Source organism: Hemibagrus wyckioides, linkage group LG08 (assembly GCF_019097595.1).
Source record: "Hemibagrus wyckioides isolate EC202008001 linkage group LG08, SWU_Hwy_1.0, whole genome shotgun sequence".
Lineage (NCBI taxonomy): Eukaryota > Metazoa > Chordata > Actinopteri > Siluriformes > Bagridae > Hemibagrus > Hemibagrus wyckioides.
This window is the reverse complement of record NC_080717.1, coordinates 23,500,208-23,524,375: the sequence shown is the minus strand read 5'-3', so window position 1 is coordinate 23,524,375 and position 24,168 is coordinate 23,500,208. Positions and strand designations below refer to the sequence as shown.

Genomic DNA, 24,168 nt, shown 5'->3' with positions numbered 1-24,168 from the left:
AGAATCATCAGCACCTTTATGCTAATTTAGCCAGTAGGTCAATGCTAGCAAGCTAACCAGAGCCAGTACCTGGTGTCCACGTGTCGCTCATGAGCACTGTTTGAATATTCAAAGAGTCAGAATTTAAGGCAAAATTATATTTAAAAAAATATGCATTGCCTGAAGACAGAGATTTTAAGTTTAATGTGTTCTAGTGGGCTGTGTTGATCATCTCTCAGAAACTCCTCCTCTTCATTTTACAATCGCCTTGGGTTCTCTCAGGTGTTCCTGCGGAGTTTGTGGTGAACACCAGTAACGCCGGATCTGGTGCTCTGTCTGTCATCATCGACGGCCCCTCCAAGGTGAAAATGGACTGTTCCGAGTGTGTGGAAGGTTACAAGATCACGTACACACCCATGGCACCGGGTAACTACCTGATCTCCATCAAATACGGAGGACCACAACACATCGTGGGCAGTCCCTTTAAAGCCAGAGTCACAGGTACAACACAATCACACACACACACACACACACACACACGTCCTCCCTAACTGTTCCTTTCTACAGATGATAATTGTGTGTGTGTGTGTGTATTGCAGGTGTGCGTCTGTCAGGAGGACACAGTCTTCACGAGACGTCCTCAGTGATGGTGGAGTCGGTGTGTCAGAGCTCAAGAGCGTCAGCGTTCAGCTCCAAACCCAGCATGTCTCTGCCCTCTGACGCCAGCAGGGTGGTGTGCCAGGGGGCGGGGCTATGCAGAGCCTTCATCAACACGCAGAACATGTTCACTGTTGACTGCAGTAAAGCAGGTAAAACACACACACACACACACTCTCTCGCTCTAAGTCTTTGCTTAGCAACCGTTGCTATGTGCCATTACTTTTTCATATGGATATTCTCTTAATAAGCTCAAAACGAAGTTTCAGAATTATACGTCGATGGTAAGGGGCACAAGGGCGGAGCTTTAAAGCTTTGGATTCAATGTCCATGGTCAGGATTTGGGTTGGGGGCGGAGCTTCAGAATTCTAATTTCATGTACATTTTCATCTAAATAAATCATAGTGACATACACAACATGCTAACAGCTTAAACCCTGCCCATGACCCTATTCATGACTCCACCCCCTTTTCATTTCACATTCACGTAATAAAAACTTTTTTCTTCTTCTTCTTCTTCTTCTTCTAATTACATTTAGAAAAATAAGGTCATTTTCTTTATCTTTCTGTGTGTGTGTGTGTGTGTGCAGGTACGAACATGCTCATGGTGGGGGTTCACGGTCCGAGGACGCCGTGTGAAGACGTCTATGTGAAGCATCTGGGCAACAAACTGTACAACGTGACGTACACGGTGAAGGAGAAGGGGAACTACATCGTCATCGTGAAATGGGGCGACGACTCTGTGCCAGGAAGTCCCTTCCACATCTCTGTGCCCTAAAATGTAGTGCCCTAGATTATTTCTGCCCTAGTGATTTATGTTATATTGCCCTAGATCCTAAATCACCTCCGCTAGTTCCAAGTGCACTAGAATAAAGAAACACTGAATTTGCTTTGACTTTAACCTCCTAGCTGCTGAAACCATGGCTGTGTTCCAATACTTCTTGTAATGCACACTTGCCCACTTCCCTTCGGTTGTTCCTCTCTTTGTGTTGACTTGAATGTACTCTTGCTGCGATCATTTCATTGTATTAATACAGCAAAATAAACTACAATAATGTGTACATCCAAAATCACATCATCACTATATAGTGCACACCAAGTTGTAAACGACGTAGTGGACAATACAAACATCCCACAATGCACTGCAACAGGTCCATGGTGACGTCATTAAATGTCGCAAATGTTCCAAATCAAGTTACAAGAACATTCCTGATCTGCAGCAGTTTAACATCAGTGGAGTCTAACCCATATTGCACTTAACCCACAATGCACTTCACCTTCTGTAGGTATTAGTGAAGTCCAAAGAGGAAGTTGAGTATTTTCAGAAAACAGCATGGCACCGAGAACTTTATTTTATACCGCAGCACTTTAACAGCGATTACGTTTCTTTAAAAAAATGTATTAAAGAGCATCATAGTTTTATGCGTTTATTGTTACAGTTCATTTTTGGTAAAAGACGTTAGTTCCTGTTCTCATCTTATAAACAGCAGCTTTAAACATAAACATAAATATAAAACATAACTTTCATTATAAGATCAGACTACTTCACCATATCATACACACACACACACACACACTGATACACAGCACTGACACTGGAGACTTCGTCACCATATCATACACACAAACACACACACACACACACTGATACACAGCACTGACACTGGAGACTTCTTCACCATATCATACACACACACACAAACACACACACACACACACACACACTGATACACAGCACTGACACTGGAGACTCCTTCACCACATCACACACACACACACACTGATACACAGCACTGACACTGGAGACTTCTTCACCATATCATACACACACACACACACACACACACACTGATATGCAGCACTGACACTGGAGACTTCTTCACCATATCATACACACACACACACACATACACACGGATACACAGCACTAACACTGGAGACTTCTTCACCATATCATACACACACACACACACATACACACGGATACACAGCACTAACACTGGAGACTTCTTCACCATATCATACACACACACAAACACACACACACACGGATACACAGCACTAACACTGGAGACTTCTTCACCACATCATACACACACACACACACACTGATACACAGCACTGACGCTTGAGACTCCTTCACCACATCATACACACACACACACACACACACTGATACACAGCACTGACACTGGAGACTTCTTCACCATATCATACACACACACACACACACACACACACACACACACACACACACACTGATACACAGCACTGACAATGGAGACTCCTTCACCACATCACACACACACACACACACACACACATTGATACACAGCACTGACACTGGAGACTCCTTCACCACATCATACACACACACACACACACACACACACACTGACCCTGGAGATTCCTTAACACATCATACACACACACACACACACACACACTGATACACAGCACTGACACTGGAGACTCCTTCACCACATCATACACACACACACACACACACACACACACACACTGATACACAGCACTGACACTGGAGACTCCTTCACCACATCATACACACACACACACACACACACACACACACTGATAGACAGCACTGACACTGGAGACTCCTTCACCACATCATACACACACACACACACACACATTGATACACAGCACTGACACTTGAGACTCCTTCACCATATCATACACACACACACACACACACACACACACTGATACACAGCACTGACACTTGAGACTCCTTCACCACATCATACACACACACACACACACACACACACTGATACACAGCACTAACACTGGAGACTCCTTCACCACATCATACACACACACACACACACACACACACACACACTGATACACAGCACTGACACTTGAGACTCCTTCACCATATCATACACACACACACACACATACACACACACACACTGATACACAGCACTGACACTTGAGACTCCTTCACCATATCATACACACACACACACACACACACACACTGATACACAGCACTGACACTGGAGACTCCTTCACCATATCATACACACACACACTGATACACAGCACTGACACTGGAGACTCCTTCACCATATCATACACACACACACACACACACTGATACACAGCACTGACACTTGAGACTCCTTCACCACATCATACACACACACACACACACACACACACACACACACTGATACACAGCACTGACACTGGAGACTCCTTCACCACATCATACACACACACACACACACACACACACACACACACACACACACTGATACACAGCACTGACGATTGAGACTCCTTCACCATATCATACACACACACACACACACACACACACACACACATACAGATATCAGCAATTACACATTTTTTAAAAATCTGTTTATCAGTGAAGTGTGTGCTGTACACACCCCTGTGAATGAGCCGTTGCTATGGAAATGATAAGGTATCAGAGTGAGTGCATCAATATAACAGAGCTGCTGTTAGAGAGAATTAATCAACACCTGATCCACCAATCAGAGTCCAGAACTCAGCAGCAGCATGGCTGAACTGAAAGAGCATTTAAACACAGCAGTGATGAAGGTGATACACACTTCACAAGTGTTCAGGGGAAGTGGATGATTTCAGTATTGGAACAGCTGCTGCTGTTTCCGGTTTCAGCTCCTCCATGAACACTGATCGGATTCATACACTGTGTGTGTGTGTGTGTGTGTGTGTGTGTTATATTAACCAGTTACAGATGTAATAAAGAGCCTTTATACTTTTGCATGAAGTTCAGTGATTATTGAAGCTGCAGCGCCACCGTGTGGTGAAGATCAGTTTACAGGCCCACGGTTCTTCAGCTGAATAATCAAAACTCTCCTGTTTTCAACCATTTCATACAGAAATTATTTAAACACAGATTCCTTCACTTTTTTTTTTTTTTTTAAAAACCTAGATTTGCATGATGCATGAATTTTGATGTATTATTTATATTCTAAAAACGGAATACACTGCTCCAAAAAAATGAAAGGAACACTTTGAAAACACATCAGATCTCAATGGTTAAACATATCACTGCTGGATATCTATACCGATATGGACTGCGTAATGTGTTAGGAACGAAAGGATGCCACATCGTTTGATGGAAATGAAAATTATCAACCTTCAGAGGGCTGAATTCAAATACAAAATGAAAAAATGATGCAGCAGGCTAGTCCGTTTTGCTGGAATTTCTTTGCAGCAACTCATAATGGTACTCAGTAGTTTGTATGGCCCCCATGTGCTTGTATGCATGCCTAACAACGCCGGGGCATGCTCCAAATGAGACGGTGGATGGTGTCCTGGGGTATTTCCTTCCAGATCTGAGGTGCAACCTCAGGGTGACAGCCTGAGGTGCAACCTGGTGGTGTCGGACGGACCGAAACATAATGTCCCAGAAGTGTTTTCTATTGGATTTAGGTCAGGCGAGTGTGGGGGCCATTCAGTGGTATCAATTCCTTCATCCTTCTGCCTGCATACTCTCGCCACATAAGGCCAGGCATTGTAGTGCACCAGGAGGAACCCAGGACCCACTGCACCAGCGTAGGGTCTGACAATAGGTCCAAGGATTTCATCCCGATACCTAATGGCAGTCAACGTGCCATTGTTTAGCCTATAGAGGTGCATCCCTCCATGACCATCACTGACCCACCACCAAACCGGTCATGCTGAACAATGTTACAGGCAGCATAACGTTCTCAACGACTTCTCCAGACCCTTTCACGTCCGTCACGTGCTCAGGGTGAACCTGCTCTCATCTGTGAAAAGCACAGGGCGCCAGTGGCAGATCTGGTGTTCAATGGCAAACGTCAATCGAGCTCTACGGTGCCGGGCAGTGAGCACAGGGCTCTCAGGCCACCCTCATGAAGTCTGTTTCTGATTGTTTTAGATTGGCATTAGTTTTTTTCTTTAGACAAAGCAGAGTTGTGGGAGACTTCAACATTCATTTTGTTAAGTCAGAAGATCCTCTGAGAACAGCAGTTGTGTCCATCACCCACTCATAACTCTGGATCTTATTCTAACATTCAGATTAAATAAGGAAAATATCGTCTTCCCTATTTGGAAGCTACACAATATTGCCAAAAGTTTTGGGACACACATCAAATCATTGAGTTCAGGTGTTGTTTTTCAAGGGGTTGGGCTCAGCCCCTTAGTTCCAGTGAAAGAAACTCTTCTGCTTCAGCTTCATACCAAGACATTTTGGACAATTTCATGCTCCCAACTTTGTGGGAACAGTTTGGGGATGACCCCTTCCTGTTCCAACATGACCGCAAACCAGTGCACAAAGCAAGGTCCATAAAGACATGGATGAGTGAGTTTGGTGTGGAGGAACTTGACTGAGTCCTGACCTCAACCCCATAGAACACCTTTGGGATGAATTAGAGCGGAGACTGTCTGTTGTCTGCCTTTACATGCAAATGGAGTTGGCCTGTCATTTGCAGCTATAACAGCTTCAACTCTTTTTGAAAGGATTTCCACAAGGTTTAGGAGTGTGTTTAGGGGAATTTTTGACCATTACATTACAAGCGCATTTGTGAGGTCAGGCATTGATGTTGGACGAGAAGGTCTGGCTCGCAGTCTCTGCTCTAATTCATCCCAAAGGTGTGCTATCAGGTTGAGGTCAGGACTCTCGCCAAACTCCCTCATCCATGTCTTTATGGAGCTTGCTTTGTGCACTGGTGTGCAGTCATGTTGGAACAGGAAGGGGTCATCCCCAAACAAAGTTGGAAGCATGAAACTGTCCAAAATGTCTTAGTATGCTGAAGCATTAAGAGTTCCTTTAATTTGAACTAAGGAGTCAAGCCCATCCCCTGAAAAATACCACCTGAAATCAATGATTTGCATGGGTGTCCCAAAACTTTTGGCAATATAGTGTAGGTGCAGTTCTTATATCAGCAACCTTGTGTTGCCAAGTTATATGAAACATTACATGGTGTATGTTGTTAATATGCAAGATCTCGGGTTTTTTTTTTTTTTAACTATTCCACTAGAAAAGCATTTGTGAGGTCAGGCAGTGATGTTGGACGAGTTCACAGACTGTGTCTGGCTCAGTCTCCGCTCTAATTCATCCCAAAGGTGTCCCCGATAGAACAACTTGATTTGGAGGGGTGTCAAAACTTTTGGCAACATGGTGCATCTCAGACCATTAAAGTTCATTCATTGCTCTTAACCTACAGAAAACTTCTTATTAAAACCCATCCAAAAAAAAAAAAAAAAAATCAGAACACAAGGATTTCTTTTTTTTAATATAGTTTATTTTGCAAAACTAGCGGGCATGTTATGCAGTGAGAACACAGGCTCCGCCCACTCCTTTAATCTTTTCCTCTGCCCGTCGGCTGAAGAATTTGGCCTTGATGATGACGGGCTGTTTGGGGAGTTTACCTTTACCCAGCACCTTAAAGTAACCCTGAAACACAAACACACCTCATTACACCATGGCACATGGTTTTTGTAGAGAAAAAGAAAAACAACATTTCACAATCCCAGATCATAATTACTACATAAACTTTCAGAAAATAACTTTATAAAACTAGACATTTCACCATTTCCCCCACTCACAAATCTGAATCAGACTTGAAGCTCCACCCACTTCATCATATGTTTCCCTGAACAGCTCTCTCACCGTGTATTAAATGTGTGAGAAAGATGCAGAAAACAAGTTTTGTTTGCAGTAAGATGCTGAAACTCATTTTGTACTCCCTTGATTCACAGAGATTCATGCTCTTGGTGTTTTTCTGCGTTTCTACTCCAACCTTCAGTACGGAGCTCTAACATTCTTCAGGTGACTGATGCAAGTTTATAAATCAAAACTGCATGTAGCTCTGTGAAGGTCAGGGAACAACTTCACAGCGGAGTACACACTGCACTGACAAACAATCCGTTGTGCGTGAGAGCCAGCAGAGAGTAAAAAACAGTATCATGTAGTCTTTATCTGTGCGCGAGATGGATACTTCATGTGGTCATTTAAAGCGTCTGTGTGGAGTAACAGCAGCGTAAACCCTGGGGACAGTAAAGCAGCGTGCGTCACGGTGAGCGCTATGGGCTACACATCAAGTCTCAAATCTGAACTTTGAAAACATCTTTCTTCTGGACGCCTTCAAAACCAAATAACAGCTCTGTGGAGTCCGAGTCTGTGACTGGAGTTTCCAGATCAGTAAATACTTTCGACTGCAAGGTCAAAAGTTCAGATTTGAGACGCAACTCACAACAAGTGCAACAAACATTTTAAAGAGAATCTGAGCTTGTCAATGCGCATGAAATCACTCAGCACTGAACAGTTCCACTTGAAACGTTTGTACAGAAGATACGCAGGAGTGTGAGAATCACTCATGTAGCAGCTGCTTCTGCACGTGAAGTCACGTGTCAAGTGTGAACAGATTAAATGTGATTGGACAATCAGTGTTAATCAAATCACCTTAGCATGGAAGAAGGTGGGGTTTGGTTCAGATCACAAGGCTGATATCACTAACTACAGAATATTTACATCTTTAACATTCAGATTCTAAATCTGACCAAACTGATGAATTTACACACATAGCCTCCTGTACCTGTGCAGGAAGTCTCAGAGGTGTGCATTCATGCAGTTATTGTGCTAGAAAGACAGACTGCACTTTAATGCTCACACACACAGTAATATTCTCTCCTGTACTGATACAGTCCCCCACCCCCAAATACACACAGTAAACTCTCACACTACGCGAGTGGAGTAATGTACTCACAGCACGGACAACGTCGATGACAGGAGCGGGGCCATCAGGTTTCTTGGCGTGGTTCAGCCGGGTCTGCTCGCTGACCAGTGTCCACAGCTTGTCCAGGTTGATGGTGGGGCAGTAGACGGTGTTCCTCTTCAGGTGGTAATGCCTCATACCCACCTTCCCAAAGTACCCTGGGTGGCTGAAAAACCACACACAGGGTTAAAACCCACTCACACTAATCACCAGGTCATAACATCCACTCCAGCAACACCGGAATGGTTCAGTCCTTCACCTGATAATCAACGTTTACTTACTATTTATCAAAGTTGATGCGGTGGTGGTGCAGGCCACCAGCGTTACCGCGACCTCCGGGGTGTTTTCTGTGCTTACCTGTGAACGGTCATAAACAACTCAACACACAAATATACAAATTTAAATTGTTGATAAAGATTAAAATCACACGTTACAGATGATGCACTTACCCACACGGCCATGTCCATGGCTAACGTGTCCACGGAGCTTCCTGGTCTTAGAGTTCCTAGTAGGCTGAAATAAATAAAACAAATATATAAGAGCTCTAAATCCATACAGCGCTGCCAGAACGACGTCATCAAAACGCGACCAATAACCAATTCTCTAATATAGCTGGTTCAGTGCACTACAGGCTGATATTTTGGGGTCCAACCATTCTGTAAAGTCAGATCTAACGTAGGAATAAACCCAACGTGATGCTTGTGATCGAAATAAATGATAAAAGTTACACATTTCTCAGCCGAGTTAGCTTTAAAGGCTACTACTAGTACTAGTTTAGCTACTACGAGTTAGCTTTAAAGGATACATCGTGAACATGTAGCTAGCGAGCTACCCAGAAACTTAAATAAAAGCCCCGACTCGTTAACCAGTTCACCCCGGGCGTGTTTATTATTTAAACTGGGAGCTAAAGCTGTAATTATACACCTCTGTCACGCGCCCGGTGAACGCCACACCGCGGACTCACTACCGACGCACAAAGTCAGTACAAATGAATCCGTTTCGTGTTTTAAATCTAATAAATATCACGCACATTTAAACACGTACAAAACAAATAGAAGATTTTCAAAGGGTTATGTTTGTTTGGTGCTCATGAAAGACAGGATTGAAACAGATTTCCTTTACAAATTCGCCATAAGAAACTCTGAACAGAACCTACCATCTTGGAGGCGAACGTAAAGAGGAAGGAGAATCCGAACTCTCGCGAGTTAATACGAGATTTCGGTCTCGCGCGGCCACAGCGCCACCTGCGATTAGGAGGTGGTGCTTCCAGACAGTTATTTGTAATCCCTCTGAGAAGGTTACTTCCGGTATCCGCGATGACGTGATAACGCTCCTCGCGCTCCTATTGGCTGTCCACTAAGCGGCGATGATGAGAGATGCGGCGCTTCTCCGTTTCTGCATGATCTTTATAAAATAAGGAATAAGAGCGAGAATAACTCCATCATGTCCATGTCCACGTTTCAGAAGGTGACGGTGGTTTCGTGTATGTGTGTGTGTGTCGCTCTGCTGCTCCCAAAACTCCTGTTATCCGGAGCAGGAGGAGGAGGAGGAGGAGGAAGAAGAGATCCAGCCAGTGCCGAGGGTAAAGTCATCACTTTATTTATTATATATAACGAAATAACACACACAAACATACACTTACACACACATACACACACACAAACACACACACACACTCCCAGATATTCATGTACAATTGGACATTCATATATATATATATATATATATATATATATATATATATATATATATATATATATATGTGTTTATTTATATTTATCTTATGTATGCACATTGTACATACTGTATTTATTATTGTCATAACATTTATATTTGTCTTTTACATATTATTATTATTTTACATAATATTATATTTTATATTATTATTATTATTTATTTACATTTATATAGACATATAGACATATATACAAATACATATTTATTTTTCCTTTCTTTCTCTATATATTTTACCTATATCCCTATATTTTTTTTATGTCCACACACTTTAATTTTAATTTCACTCTCTTTTTCGTTCTTCAAAGGTAGGACAGTCGTAAAAAGCATTTCACTGCATGTCGTACTGTGTATGATTTCGTATGTGATGAATACAATTTGAATTTGAACACACACATGTACACACACACACACACACACACACACGATGTATTTCTGACCGTACGGATATTGGTCTGTGTGTGTGTGTGTGTGTGCAGGAGCTCGTTTACCTCCGATGCTGCAGAGGAAGTCGGTGGTGTCGCCCCCCCGAGGTGCAGGAGGGAACAGCGCTCATCACTCCGAGGCCATCGCCAGGGCAAAGGGCAGCACAGCAGTAGCAGGAAAATCCAACCTGGCAGGACAAATTATTCCTGTTTACGGATTCGGAATCCTGCTCTACATCGTCTACATTATCTTCAAGGTCACATTTTATATATATATATATATATATATATATATATATAAACACAGTTTTCATTATTTAGGTGTTTATTTCAGTTTTCCTTTAACAGGACACACTTTAACAAGGAATCAGGGGGAAGTGGACGAGGTTGTGTTAAACACTGTATCGAGATGAAACCCGGCTCTCCGAGTGTTTCATTTATTCATTTCTTATTTTTCTCCAACAGATCACATCGAAAGGGAAAGTGAATCAGTCTCATGAGAGCAGATTTCCCGCAGCGAGATCAGAGAACATGAAGAGAAAAATCAGTACGTGGAAAAAAAATCAAACAACTGGAGTAAATGAAACAACTTTTAGACGAGCTGAAAGATCTGCACAGTAGATCAGAGGCAGAGCGACTCGCTGATTCGTTCTGATTTTACAAGACAGAGATTTAAAAATCTAGTTTTATAAAGGTTACATAAAGACGCTGTCCAGTGCTGGATACCTTACTAGCTGGTATTTGTGGAAAAGTGCACAAACTAACACAATTACACAAACTGATACATATTTACACATGAACACACACGTTGATACTCAATATACAGAATCATCTAAAGCTCTAATGTAGAGATTTACATATATACAGTACACACACACACCATATACAGTTGGTGTAATTGCTTGGGATCTGTTCTGTTGTCCTCAGCGGATTTTGAGTTGACGCAGCTGCAGGATCGTTTAAAGGAGACGGAGGAGGTGATGGAGAGAATCGTATCAAGAGCTCGAAACACACAGAGGTCTGAAGCTTAATACACACACTGATTTATCTGTGATTCTCCTTTTGATGTGGTTTGACACGGGGTGTGTGTGTGTGCTGTAGAGTGGAGCGTGTGAGTGTGGATCAGGAGGAGAAGTTGCTGCTCCAGCTCAGAGAGATCACTCGGGTGATGCAGGAGGGACGATTAGTGGACGGGTTTCCCTCGGAGCCGGAGTGCGATCAGTTCACAGGTCAGTTCTCAGTCTCACACTCACAGCTCTATCATTTCTACACTCCTTCCACACTTTTATTCTGAATAAAACACTCACCCTCACACCATCCACACACACAAGCCCTTCATTTAAGGCAAGAAATATATCAAATCTAAATAAATAAATAAATCACCTCTGTACTTGCTCTAGTCTCTCTCTCTCACACACACATATATAATTTTAATATTATAAAACTGCAAGATGAACTGATGAAACTGTGTCTAATCAGATGATCCTGAGGAGATGCTGAAACACTGGAGTTCTCACTGCTGCCCTGTCCACCATCAGACGGACGAGGAGACAGTGCGAGCAGACAGACAGACAGGCGACGAGGAGATAGAGCGAGCAGACAGACAGACGGACGAGGAGGAGACAGAGCGAGCAGACAGACAGACGGACGAGGAGGAGACAGAGCGAGCAGACAGACAGAAGGGCGGCTGTGAGAGGAACGGATGTAGCGATGCAGGAGGTGAGGAAGAAGAAGAGATTTGTAGAGAGATGATGGAGCAGTCTGAGGTCCAGAGCTGGAACACGTTACTGTCAGGAGGCCATGTGATCAGACGCAGGAGCGGGAGAGGAACTGCCCAAGGAACTGAGTCCTTTCACTGATGACTCCAAACACGGCTCCTGAAATTTTTATTATTATTTCTACTCTTGGCATGCTGCAGCACGTTCACCACACGTCTAATTTCCGTTCATGTTTGTTCTTGCATGTTGATGATCTCTCTATCTTGTCTTCCGAACTTGACTCACAGGGTACAAATAAAACACCGAGTAAACGGGTCAAACGGTCATGAAAAATACCCGTAACTGATTATGACCTGCATTAGAAATTGTATTAGAAAAAGGCAGCGCTTAATTTAAACTTGAGCAACCAATAAGAATCGTTGAATATCATTAGCATATTATTCGCATTACTCACCCTATCTTACAAATCAATAAATACTACTAAAATTGTTCCGCTGAGTGAATGATCGACTGAACTGCTCCAGAGTCAGCAAAAATGCCCGAGATCTGCAGCCTTCAGTGTCTGAGATCTGCTATAACATGCTTGTGTAGCTGTATAAAGCAGAACACGTGTTTGTTGTGCTGCAACCCAAATACAGGACATCATTTGACCAGCACACTCTCTATATACACTGCGACCCCTGGTGTTCAAACTGTGGAACTGCATCAGTTGTGTCTTTCACAGCATGCTGATTTGCAGGACCTGAATCAGACATCGTTACACTGCTACATGACAGAGGCACCAGCGTGCAGTTAAACACGTGACAGTGCTACAGAGGAATGTTGGAAATGTATTTTATTGATCTGATGTCAGTACAGATAGAAAACAAACAGAAGTGTGGATTTAACTTTAGGATGAATGTTGCAGCTCCTCGAACTCTCTTCATCAGCGGGATGTGAAGACAGATAATAATTCAGATCCTCAGTGTTCCATCGGCTCATCAGAGGGAGCTGGAGCAGCATCATCACCAGACTGGACAGGCTGGAACACACACACACACACACAGGATAATCAGGACATTATATTCAGGGCATAGAAAGGAGCACACAGTTATTAAATATCATTATGATGAATAATTCTAAAATGATGACTGACTCAGAATCGCACAGTATCATCATTCAGATTTCTGACCTCCAGCAGTTTATTACAGACAAATACAAGTGTGTGTTTATGACCTCCAGTCTGTGTGTGTGTCTGCTTACTACACACACACACCTCCTGTCCTTACTATTCCCTACTCTGGAGAAAAATGTACACTATGAAGTACACTTCAGATGGAAGGCTGAACACTGCTGTACTAGTTCAGTTTTATTTTGCATCTCTCTCACACACACACACACACGATGATAAACAGGAGAGTTCTCACCTTCCTCTGTGGTCTCTCCTCTAATCCTTCGAGAAATGGAGCCACATCATCATCGTCGTAGATGGTGAACTCCAGATCTTTACCCACAATCCCAATGGACACGTTCTGAAACACACAAACACACACACACAGTGAGCATAACTACAGCATGTGTCTAAATCAACATTCGTCGTCAACATTCAACAATGCACAGGCGCTATCAGGAACATGTCTATGCAGTGTGTGTGTGACCTTGATAGTAAGGTCCTGTTCAGCAGGGAGAGTCTCTCTGAGAGCACACAGGCCATGCTGCACCAGCTCATTCAGGTTACCTGCCGAAAAACACATCAGTAACACACATACACACAGATTCAGTTACTGACAGTTACCATGGTTACACTGGTATCACATGTCTAGTGTGATAAAACCACTAACCTCACTACAGGACATACATAAACCATCTGTTACACTACAAATAAGCCCCGCCTCTCTGCACTAAAAACAGTGAAGGGAATGCGTGTGTGTGTGTATAAAGATACACTGTGTCTGCATGTACAAGTGTGTGTGTGTTCTTACAGTTAGGGAAGCGCTCCATGTGTCTCTCCTTATGTGTGTGTATTTGATGTGTGTATGTGTGTTTCTACAGTCAGGGAAGCGCTCCATGTGTCTCTCCTTATGTGTGTGTATTTGATGTGTGTATGTGTGTTTCTACAGTCAGGGAAGCGCTCCATGTGTCTCTCCTTATGTGTGTGTATTTGATGTGTGTATGTGTGTTTCTACAGTCAGGGAAGCGCTCCATGTGTCTCTCCTTATGTGTGTGTATTTGATGTGTGTATGTGTGTTTCTACAGTCAGGGAAGCGCTCCATGTGTCTCTCCTTATGTGTGTGTATTTGATGTGTGTATGTGTGTTTCTACAGTCAGGGAAGTGCTCCCTGTGTCTCTCCTTATGTGTGTGTATTTGATGTGTTTGTGTTCCTACAGTCAGGAAAGTGCTCCCTGTGTCTCTCCTTGTGTGTGTATGTGTTTGTGTTCCTACAGTCAGGAAAGTGCTCCATGTGTCTCTCCTTATGTGTGTGTATTTGATGTGTGTGTTCCTACAGTCAGGGAAGTGCTCCATGTGTCTCTCCTTATGTGTGTGTATTTGATGTGTGTGTTCCTACAGTCAGGGAAGTGCTCCATGTCTCTCTCCTTGTGTGTGTGTATTTGATATGTATGTGTGTGTTCCTACAGTCAGGGAAGTGCTCCCTGTCTCTCTCCTTGTGTGTGTGTATTTGATATGTATGTGTGTGTTCCTACAGTCAGGGAAGTGCTCCATGTGTCTCTCCTTGTGTGTGTATATTTGATGTGTGCGTGTTCCTACAGTCAGGGAAATGCTCGATGTGTCTCTCCTTATGTGTGTATTTGATGTGCGTGTGTTCTTACAGTCAGAGAAGCGCTCCATGTGTCTCTCCAGGTACGTGCGTGCAGATTGTGAGCGCGCTCCGATGGACATGGCCTTACAGTCAAAGTAGTTGGCAGACGGACAAGTCTGAAAGATGTGAGGACCAATATCCTACACACACACACACACACACACACACTTAATACTGACATCTGACTCTACAAGACTGGTTTAAATATTTACTGTATTATGTACTCTTTTCATAGTTTATATTGTTTAGTGTTAAGTGATTTATTAAAAATAATTTATCTTGTAGGTATTTAAAAATAATTGATCTTTTATGTATTTATTAAAAATAATTCATCATCTTGTATGAATTTATTAAAAATCATTTATCTTATATTTATTAAAAATAATTCATTATCTTGTATGCATTTATAAAAAATAATTCATCATCTTGTATGTATTTATTAAAAATAATTTATCTTATATTTATTAAAATCATTTCTCTTGTATTTATTAAAAATAATTCATTATCTTGTATGTATTTATAAAAAATAATTCATCATCTTGTATGTATTTATTAAAAATAATTTATCTTATATTTATTAAAATCATTTATCTTATATTTATTAAAAATAATTCATTATCTTGTATGTATTTATAAAAAATAATTCATCATCTTGTATGTATTTATTAAAAATAATTTATCTTATATTTATTAAAATCATTTCTCTTGTATGCATTTATTTAAACATTTGTTTTTGGCTGAACATTCTGTTTAGTTCTGTATTTGCAGTAAAGTTTTTACTTCATTAATTACTAACAAACTAAAGTGGGGAATTGCAGAGCTTTTTCGGGGAAGACAGACGCAAGACTTTAATCGTACTATTTGCTGATTTCTTTTTAACAACATCCTGTGTGTCAGTGTGTGTGTGTGTGTGTCAGTGTTTATACTGTGTGACTGCAGAGAACTCACATCATAGCCTGCGATCAGAAGGCCGACTCCGTACGGTCTCCTCCCGTAACGCTGTGTGGGGATCTGGGTTTCTGATTTCACACTCAAGGAAACAACAGCAGCTGCAGCAGCACACAGATGTTTAAGACTCCCTCATGGACTTCCCTTTAGTTAGTGTTAAGCAGTTGTGACTGTGTTTTACCCAAACACTCACACTGCAGTCATGCTAAAGGCTGATTTATAGTCGCTGTTAATTACACGTACACCACATGGTCACTGTATCCTGTGGTCACTTGGAGTGTATACACTATAAATTTGAAAGGAGGAGGTCTGTTTTAATTACCAGCATTCTCGAGACTAGTAGATACTTGTGTGTGTAAGATCAGGGTTTTCTGTTGGAGATCGCAACATCATTCATGCAGACGGCAGAAAGTTCAGTGTTTAGATCGCTGTGCATTATAGTTCCACTCAGAAGTCAGATGGACAGATGTTTGGCTCTGGTGTGCCTCCTAGTGAATGTGGCTTTTAATCCCCAAGCACATAACATGTACATGAGTGTGTGAACAACAACACGCTCACGGCTACTGCACACATGTAGAAAAGTGAAGTATATTTGCACCTTTATGTACATTCCTGCTAGAACATTACACACTAAACACACACGCGAAATGATAAACCTGGGTGTGAGTGTGTGTGTAAGAATGAGCGAGAGAGATAAAGGATACTGCTCCCGATGAGCGAGACGAGACGAGACACGGGAAGTGGACGGTCAAACACAAACCTAGAATCCAGACACTCCTGACGCATGAAGTTACTGCAGAATATGAGAGAGAGAGAGAGAGAGAGAGAGAGAGAGAGAGAGAAAAATGATGATCCTACAGTTTACCATAAATTCTACCTAAAAAGTCAGGACAAAAATAACTCCATCCATACAGCAGCTGATTATTTCACATTAATGGCATCTTTAAATCATACCAACTGCTTGTACGTCCCTTTAAATCAATAAATATATATATTATATATAACATTGTTATAATCACATTATTATTTAATTGTTATTATTATAATTAAAATAATTATTTTTTTTCCATTTCATGGAGATTCTTCATTTTATATCACATATTACGTATTATACGTAATAATACATATTATATAAGAAATAGTTTTAGAAGATCCATTATGGCAATATTTAATGCCCTATTTTGACTTCAGTACTAAGGACAGCAGTGTTCAGTATCTTTTCTTGTGACATGCTTGTTGGCTGGTGTGTAATAAGAGATGTTAGACCCTGAACAGTCCCCTGTATGTAATGAGGAGATCTTTATAGGTGTTTGTCGTACCAGAGCAGTCGAGCGTCTGCAGTCAGTCCAGCGATAGAAATACCGATATGATTATCAACATGGAGGATCTTTTTCTGATGAGCAGCGAGCTCAGACTGTGCCCTCTGAAACACACACACACAGAATCAGAGGTCATTTTCTCTATTTTGTACATACACATTAAAACACACTTACTTATTTACAACATGGATTGCTGAAAAGGGTGCTTTAGTAGTTTGCACTCTGCCCCCTATCTAGGGCTCTGCTATGTGTATTTAAGCAAAGGTGCTTTAGGCGTCAATGTAGGGATTCTGAGGCGTCAGAGTTGGGGATCTTTAGACGTCAATGTAGGGGTGTTGCGGCGTCAGAGTCGGGGGTCTTTAGGCATCAATGTATGTGTGTTGAGACGTCAGATTTGGGCGTCAATGTATGTGTGTTGAGCGGTCAGAGTCGGGGGTCTTTAAGTGTCATTGTAAGGGTGTTGAGGTGTCAGAGTCGGGGGTCTTTAGGCGTTAATGTAGGGGTGTTGAGCCGTCGGGGATCTTTAGACATCAGAGTCTGGGGTCTTTAGACATCAATGTAGGGGTGTTGAGCCATCAGAGTCGGGGGTCTTTAGACATCAATGTAGGGGTGTTGAGCCATCAGAGTCGGGGGTCTTTAGACATCAATGTAAGGGTGTTGAGCCATCAGAGTCGGGGGTCTGTAAACATCAATGTAGGGGTGTTGAGCCATCAGAGTCGGGGGTCTTTAGACATCAATGTAAGGGTGTTGAGCCATCAGAGTCGGGGGTCTTTAGACATCAATGTAGGGGTGGTGAGCAATCGGGGATCTTTAGGCATCAGAGTCGAGGGTCTTTTAGGCTTCAGAGCAGGGGTGTTAAGCCATCAGAGTCGGGGGTCTTTTAGGCATCAATGTAGGGGTGTTGAGCCGTCCAGAGTCGGGGGCATCAGTGTCAGTTACGTAGTTATGTAGTGTAAATATCAAGTTAAATACCTTTAAGGCCACCAGCACAGCGTGAGTGCGTGATTTGAGCCCCACAGTAGCCGAGCCCTGCTTCACTGCCTCCATGGCATACTCAATCTGGTGAATTCGTCCCTGAGACAATAAACACTCAAATTAATATTCATATCCTGAACATTAATAAGTATCATATGCTGTTATTTACAAACAAAGCTTTTTTTTTAAATTAAATATTTAATATATTAAAAGAACTGATGGTTTTCTTCTGTGTTGGACACACAACGCTTATTTTCCCCCTCTGAGCTTAATGTTGTGATCAAACACCTGAAACACCTGTTATCCCTGTCCCCAATACTAACACCACGCTTCACCAGTGCTGCTCACCTGAGGACTCCACACCGTCACATCATTATCATACTGGTTTCTGAACTGCAGGGAGGACAATCACAACACACACACACACACACACACACACACACACACATTGAACAACAGCAGAACAAACTAAAAATAATAACATTTCACCCACAAAACTTTACAAATAAATAGAAATAAAGAATATTTGTGTTGGTAATGTAATACATTCCTATAAGTCTGCTGCGTGTGTATTGTTTAGCGTGTAATTGCCTGTGTGTGTGTGTGTGTGTGTGTGTGTTATAGGAAACTCGTAAGGATGATGTGAGATGAGTTGACTGCACACACACCTGAGGACAGGAAATATTTAAAACGATTTAATAAAAGAAGTCATCGAAAGCAAGTTAGTTAATACCTTAATAATGCATTTTGAAGTTTTATAAATCTCACTCTGACGCATTATAAATGTTTTAAAGCTCATTATATAAATAAAAAGAAAGAATAATGCATGTGATGTGAAAGTGAAAGCAGAAATGTGCTGATCTTCTGCGATCACCTCGTGTTTTTCTGAATTTTAGACCAAATCATTAAATTGAACTGATAAACAATTAGAAATCTGTACATTTAATCACACACTGAGAAGTCTTTCATACAGAAAACAAATTAAAACACCGGAAGTTAACCAACCGGCCAAATTAATGCTAACTGCTAAACTAGCACCAAGCTAAGCTACAATAATAACACGAGCAAAAAGGTCATTCTTACCAGAGCAGATCAGTAAAACATATTATAATTAATTATCTAAAGGCACCCGCAGAGCACAACACAACAGCTTAACCACCATATATATTTATTTGCTAATTCTCTTCGCTAGCATGATGCTAACACCACTGCTAGCGTTAGCTACGGAAACGCTTACTCACGCTGTATAATTTTTGGCTGAAGTGTTTAAACTTTAAAACTAGCCATATTTACAGGTCCACGAGTCTGTAAAGTTTGTGTCGTGCTTGCAGAACAACTTAGAACAGCCAGAAGAAGTAAAGTAAAGTTTATTTCATATTTATTTAGTCTCACCATGTCTGCCCAAGAGCCCGCCGCTTAACCACACAATGATCCTGCTCGATTAGTTTCCCTTCTAACGCAGAGCAGACCTGAGCAACAGAACACCGAGAGCAGTGAGCAGGGAGAGCACTGCTGAAAACAGTACACTGTGTACACTGGGCACACAGATCAGACCTGAGCAATGGAACGCAGAAAGCACTGTATACAGTCCACTGATCACAATGATGATTTGCAAGCAAAGCTGTTGGCATTGAGCATATAAAGTGTCCAACATTCCACACTTTGTCTTATTAGATTGAATAAGTGCATCACCCTGATAAGAGGTAAAGAAGCGAGTGCAGGCAGTTTGGAATGGGTGGAGAAAGGTGTCAGGAGTTCTGTGTGATAGAAAAATATCGGCGAGAATCAAGGGGAAGGTGTACAGGACAGTGGTGAGACCGGCCATGCTGTATGGTTTAGAGGCAGTGTCACTGAGGACGAGACAGGAGTCAGAGCTGGAGGTAGCAGAGCTGAAGATGTTGAGGTTCTCTTTGGGAGTGACACGGTTGGACAGGATTAGGAACGAGGACATCAGAGGGACAGGTCATGTTGGACGTTTGGGAGACAAAGTTAGGGAGGACAGATTGAGATGGTTTGGACATGTCCAGAGGAGGGAGAGTGAGTATATTGGTAGGAGAATGCTGGACATGGAGCTGCCAGGCAGAAGGCAAAGAGGAAGGCCAAAGAGGAGGTATATGGATGTAATAAATAAGGATATGAAGCTAGTGGGTGCAAGTGTTGAGGATGCAGAAGATAGAGATAGGTGGAGAGAGATGATTCGCTGTGGTGACCCCTGAAGGGAAAAGCCAAAAGAAGAAGAAGAAGAAGAAGAAGAAGAAGAAGAAGTGCATCACTCTGATAATCTTAAAGTCAAGGATGTAACTTTGGTTTGAGAAGTGAGTGTGTGTGTGTGTGTGTGGGGGGGGGGGCAGGTGCACAAAATGGGGGAAATTGTTTTGGATTTGAATCCCAGTTCCTGCATTTACATACATTTAGGGACTTTGGTGATACAAAATCCAGGAAATTATTAAGTTGATTATAATGGTAAATTCTCCCAAAAATAATAGATCTGGTTACCCCAAGGTTGCGAGCAGTTGCTGAAGGGAAGATCAGAGAGTTGTCCAGGAATGTCTGCTGTCCAGACCTACCTGATTCATCCTGTTACCCTGATTGGGATCTCATCACTTGGTGGTGCTATAATGATTTATAATCCCACTCTCTGTGTTTATAATGATTTATAATCCCACTCTCTGGTGTTTATAATGATTTATAATCCCAACTCTCTGTGTTTATAATGATTTATAATCCCACTCTCTGGTGTTTATAATGATTTATAATCCCAACTCTCTGTGTTTATAATGATTTATAATCCAACTCTCTGGTGTTTATAATGATTTATAATCCAACTCTCTGGTGTTTATAATGATTTATAATCCAACTCCCTGTGTTTATAATGATTTATCATCCCACTCTCTGTGTTTGTAATGATTTATAATCCCACTCTCTGTGTTTATAATGATTTATAATCCCACTCTCTGTGTTTGTAATGATTTATCATCCCACTCTCTGTGTTTGTAATAATTTATAATCCCACTCTCTGTGTTTATAATGATTTATAATCCAACTCTCTGGTGTTTATAATGATTTATAATCCCACTCTCTGTGTTTGTAATGATTTATCATCCCACTCTCTGGTGTTCATAATGATTTATCATCCCACTCTCTGTGTTTGTAATGATTTATCATCCCACTCTCTGTGTTTGTAATGATTTATAATCCCACTCTCTGTGTTTATAATGATTTATAATCCCACTCTCTGTGTTTATAATGATTTATAATCCCACTCTCTGTGTTTGTAATGATTTATAATCCCACTCTCTGTGTTTGTAATGATTTATCATCCCACTCTCTGTGTTTGTAATGATTTATCATCCCACTCTCTGTGTTTGTAATGATTTATCATCCCACTCTCTGTGTTTGTAATGATTTATAATCCAACTCTCTGTGTTTATAATGATTTATAATCCCACTCTCTGTGTTTGTAATGATTTATCATCCCACTCTCTGTGTTTGTAATAATTTATAATCCCACTCTCTGTGTTTATAATGATTTATAATCCAACTCTCTGGTGTTTATAATGATTTATAATCCCACTCTCTGTGTTTGTAATGATTTATCATCCCACTCTCTGGTGTTCATAATGATTTATCATCCCACTCTCTGTGTTTGTAATGATTTATCATCCCACTCTCTGGTGTTCATAATGATTTATCATCCCACTCTCTGTGTTTATAATGATTTATAATCCCACTCTCTGTGTTTGTAATGATTTATCATCCCACTCTCTGGTGTTCATAATGATTTATCATCCCACTCTCTGTGTTTATAATGATTTATAATCCCACTCTCTGTGTTTGTAATGATTTATCATCCCACTCTCTGTGTTTATAATGATTTATAATCCCACTCTCTGTGTTTGTAATGATTTATAATCCCACTCTCTGTGTTTATAATGATTTATAATCCCACTCTCTGTGTTTGTAATGATTTATAATCCCACTCTCTGTGTTTATAATGATTTATAATCCCACTCTCTGTGTTTGTAATGATTTATCATCCCACTCTCTGTGTTTATAATGATTTATAATCCCACTCTCTGTGTTTGTAATGATTTATCATCCCACTCTCTGTGTTTATAATGATTTATAATCCCACTCTCTGTGTTTGTAATGATTTATAATCCCACTCTCTGGTGTTTATAATGATTTATAATCCCACTCTCTGTGTTTATAATGATTTATAATCCCACTCTCTGGTGTTTATAATGATTTATAATCCCACTCTCTGTGTTTATAATGATTTATAATCCAACTCTCTGGTGTTTATAATGATTTATAATCCCACTCTCTGTGTTTGTAATGATTTATAATCCCACTCTCTGTGTTTATAATGATTTATAATCCCACTCTCTGTGTTTGTAATGATTTATAATCCCACTCTCTGTGTTTGTAATGATTTATCATCCCACTCTCTGTGTTTGTAATGATTTATCATCCCACTCTCTGTGTTTGTAATGATTTATCATCCCACTCTCTGTGTTTGTAATGATTTATAATCCCACTCTCTGTGTTTATAATGATTTATAATCCCACTCTCTGTGTTTGTAATGATTTATCATCCCACTCTCTGTGTTTGTAATAATTTATAATCCCACTCTCTGTGTTTATAATGATTTATAATCCAACTCTCTGGTGTTTATAATGATTTATAATCCCACTCTCTGTGTTTGTAATGATTTATCATCCCACTCTCTGGTGTTCATAATGATTTATCATCCCACTCTCTGTGTTTGTAATGATTTATCATCCCACTCTCTGTGTTTATAATGATTTATAATCCCACTCTCTGTGTTTGTAATGATTTATCATCCCACTCTCTGTGTTTATAATGATTTATAATCCCACTCTCTGTGTTTGTAATGATTTATAATCCCACTCTCTGTGTTTATAATGATTTATAATCCCACTCTCTGTGTTTGTAATGATTTATAATCCCACTCTCTGTGTTTATAATGATTTATAATCCCACTCTCTGTGTTTGTAATGATTTATCATCCCACTCTCTGTGTTTATAATGATTTATAATCCCACTCTCTGTGTTTGTAATGATTTATCATCCCACTCTCTGTGTTTATAATGATTTATAATCCCACTCTCTGTGTTTGTAATGATTTATAATCCCACTCTCTGGTGTTTATAATGATTTATAATCCCACTCTCTGTGTTTATAATGATTTATAATCCCACTCTCTGGTGTTTATAATGATTTATAATCCCACTCTCTGTGTTTATAATGATTTATCATCCCACTCTCTGTGTTTATAATGATTTATCATCCCACTCTCTGGTGTTTATAATGATTTATAATCCCACTCCCTGTGTTTATAATGATTTATAATCCCACTCTCTGTGTTTATAATGATTTATAATCCCACTCTCTGTGTTTATAATGATTTATAATCCCACTCTCTGGTGTTTATAATGATTTATAATCCCACTCTCTGTGTTTATAATGATTTATAATCCCACTCTCTGTGTTTATAATGATTTATCATCCCACTCTCTGGTGTTTATAATGATTTATAATCCCACTCCCTGTGTTTATAATGATTTATAATCCCACTCCCTGTGTTTATAATGATTTATAATCCCACTCCCTGTTTTATAATGATTTATAATCCCACTCTCTGTGTTTATAATGATTTACAATCCCACTCTCAAATCTTAATTAGTCCTAGGGGCAATATAATACAGAAGATTTTAATCACTAGATGGCGCCATTACACAGTTACAGATTTGTATTGAACCGCTTATTCACGTTAGGTATCCTTTATCAAGGACATCCTCAGCAGTTACATTATTTCCTGTCCA

General features: G+C 40.7%; 4 protein-coding genes across 5 annotated transcripts in view; 2 read left to right on the top strand and 2 right to left on the bottom strand.

Moving 5' to 3' along the window:
• Nucleotides 1–1,696, top strand: part of LOC131358111 (filamin-C-like) — a 23,752-nt gene extending 22,056 nt beyond the window's left edge. For both annotated transcript variants that reach the window (XM_058397645.1, XM_058397644.1), the window contains 3 exons: nucleotides 262–480; nucleotides 579–788; nucleotides 1,226–1,696. In XM_058397645.1, the coding sequence (XP_058253628.1) occupies nucleotides 262–480; nucleotides 579–788; nucleotides 1,226–1,413 (617 nt within the window). In that variant the 3' untranslated portion in view covers nucleotides 1,414–1,696. The remainder of the gene's footprint in view (nucleotides 1–261; nucleotides 481–578; nucleotides 789–1,225) is intronic.
• Nucleotides 1,697–6,906: 5,210 nt separating this feature from the next.
• rpl27a (ribosomal protein L27a) lies at nucleotides 6,907–9,641 on the bottom strand. The gene is made up of 5 exons (XM_058397364.1): nucleotides 9,558–9,641; nucleotides 8,851–8,914; nucleotides 8,683–8,758; nucleotides 8,393–8,567; nucleotides 6,907–7,080 (listed from the first exon to the last, which is right to left on the bottom strand). The coding sequence occupies exons 1-5, from the start codon at nucleotides 9,558–9,560 to the stop codon at nucleotides 6,952–6,954; spliced, it is 447 nt and encodes a 148-aa protein (XP_058253347.1). The 5' UTR covers nucleotides 9,561–9,641; the 3' UTR covers nucleotides 6,907–6,951.
• Nucleotides 9,642–9,736: 95 nt separating this feature from the next.
• ric3b (RIC3 acetylcholine receptor chaperone b) lies at nucleotides 9,737–14,820 on the top strand. Its single transcript, XM_058397361.1, has 6 exons — nucleotides 9,737–9,983; nucleotides 10,615–10,817; nucleotides 11,026–11,107; nucleotides 11,488–11,578; nucleotides 11,662–11,789; nucleotides 12,040–14,820. The coding sequence occupies exons 1-6, from the start codon at nucleotides 9,845–9,847 to the stop codon at nucleotides 12,417–12,419; spliced, it is 1,023 nt and encodes a 340-aa protein (XP_058253344.1). The 5' UTR covers nucleotides 9,737–9,844; the 3' UTR covers nucleotides 12,420–14,820.
• On the bottom strand, nucleotides 13,096–19,825 carry psma1 (proteasome 20S subunit alpha 1). Its single transcript, XM_058397362.1, has 10 exons — nucleotides 19,711–19,825; nucleotides 18,667–18,711; nucleotides 18,316–18,417; nucleotides 17,344–17,447; nucleotides 16,729–16,817; nucleotides 16,025–16,095; nucleotides 15,087–15,216; nucleotides 13,916–13,995; nucleotides 13,685–13,789; nucleotides 13,096–13,299 (listed from the first exon to the last, which is right to left on the bottom strand). The coding sequence occupies exons 1-10, from the start codon at nucleotides 19,711–19,713 to the stop codon at nucleotides 13,240–13,242; spliced, it is 789 nt and encodes a 262-aa protein (XP_058253345.1). The 5' UTR covers nucleotides 19,714–19,825; the 3' UTR covers nucleotides 13,096–13,239.
• Between the last annotated feature and the right edge of the window lie 4,343 nt (nucleotides 19,826–24,168).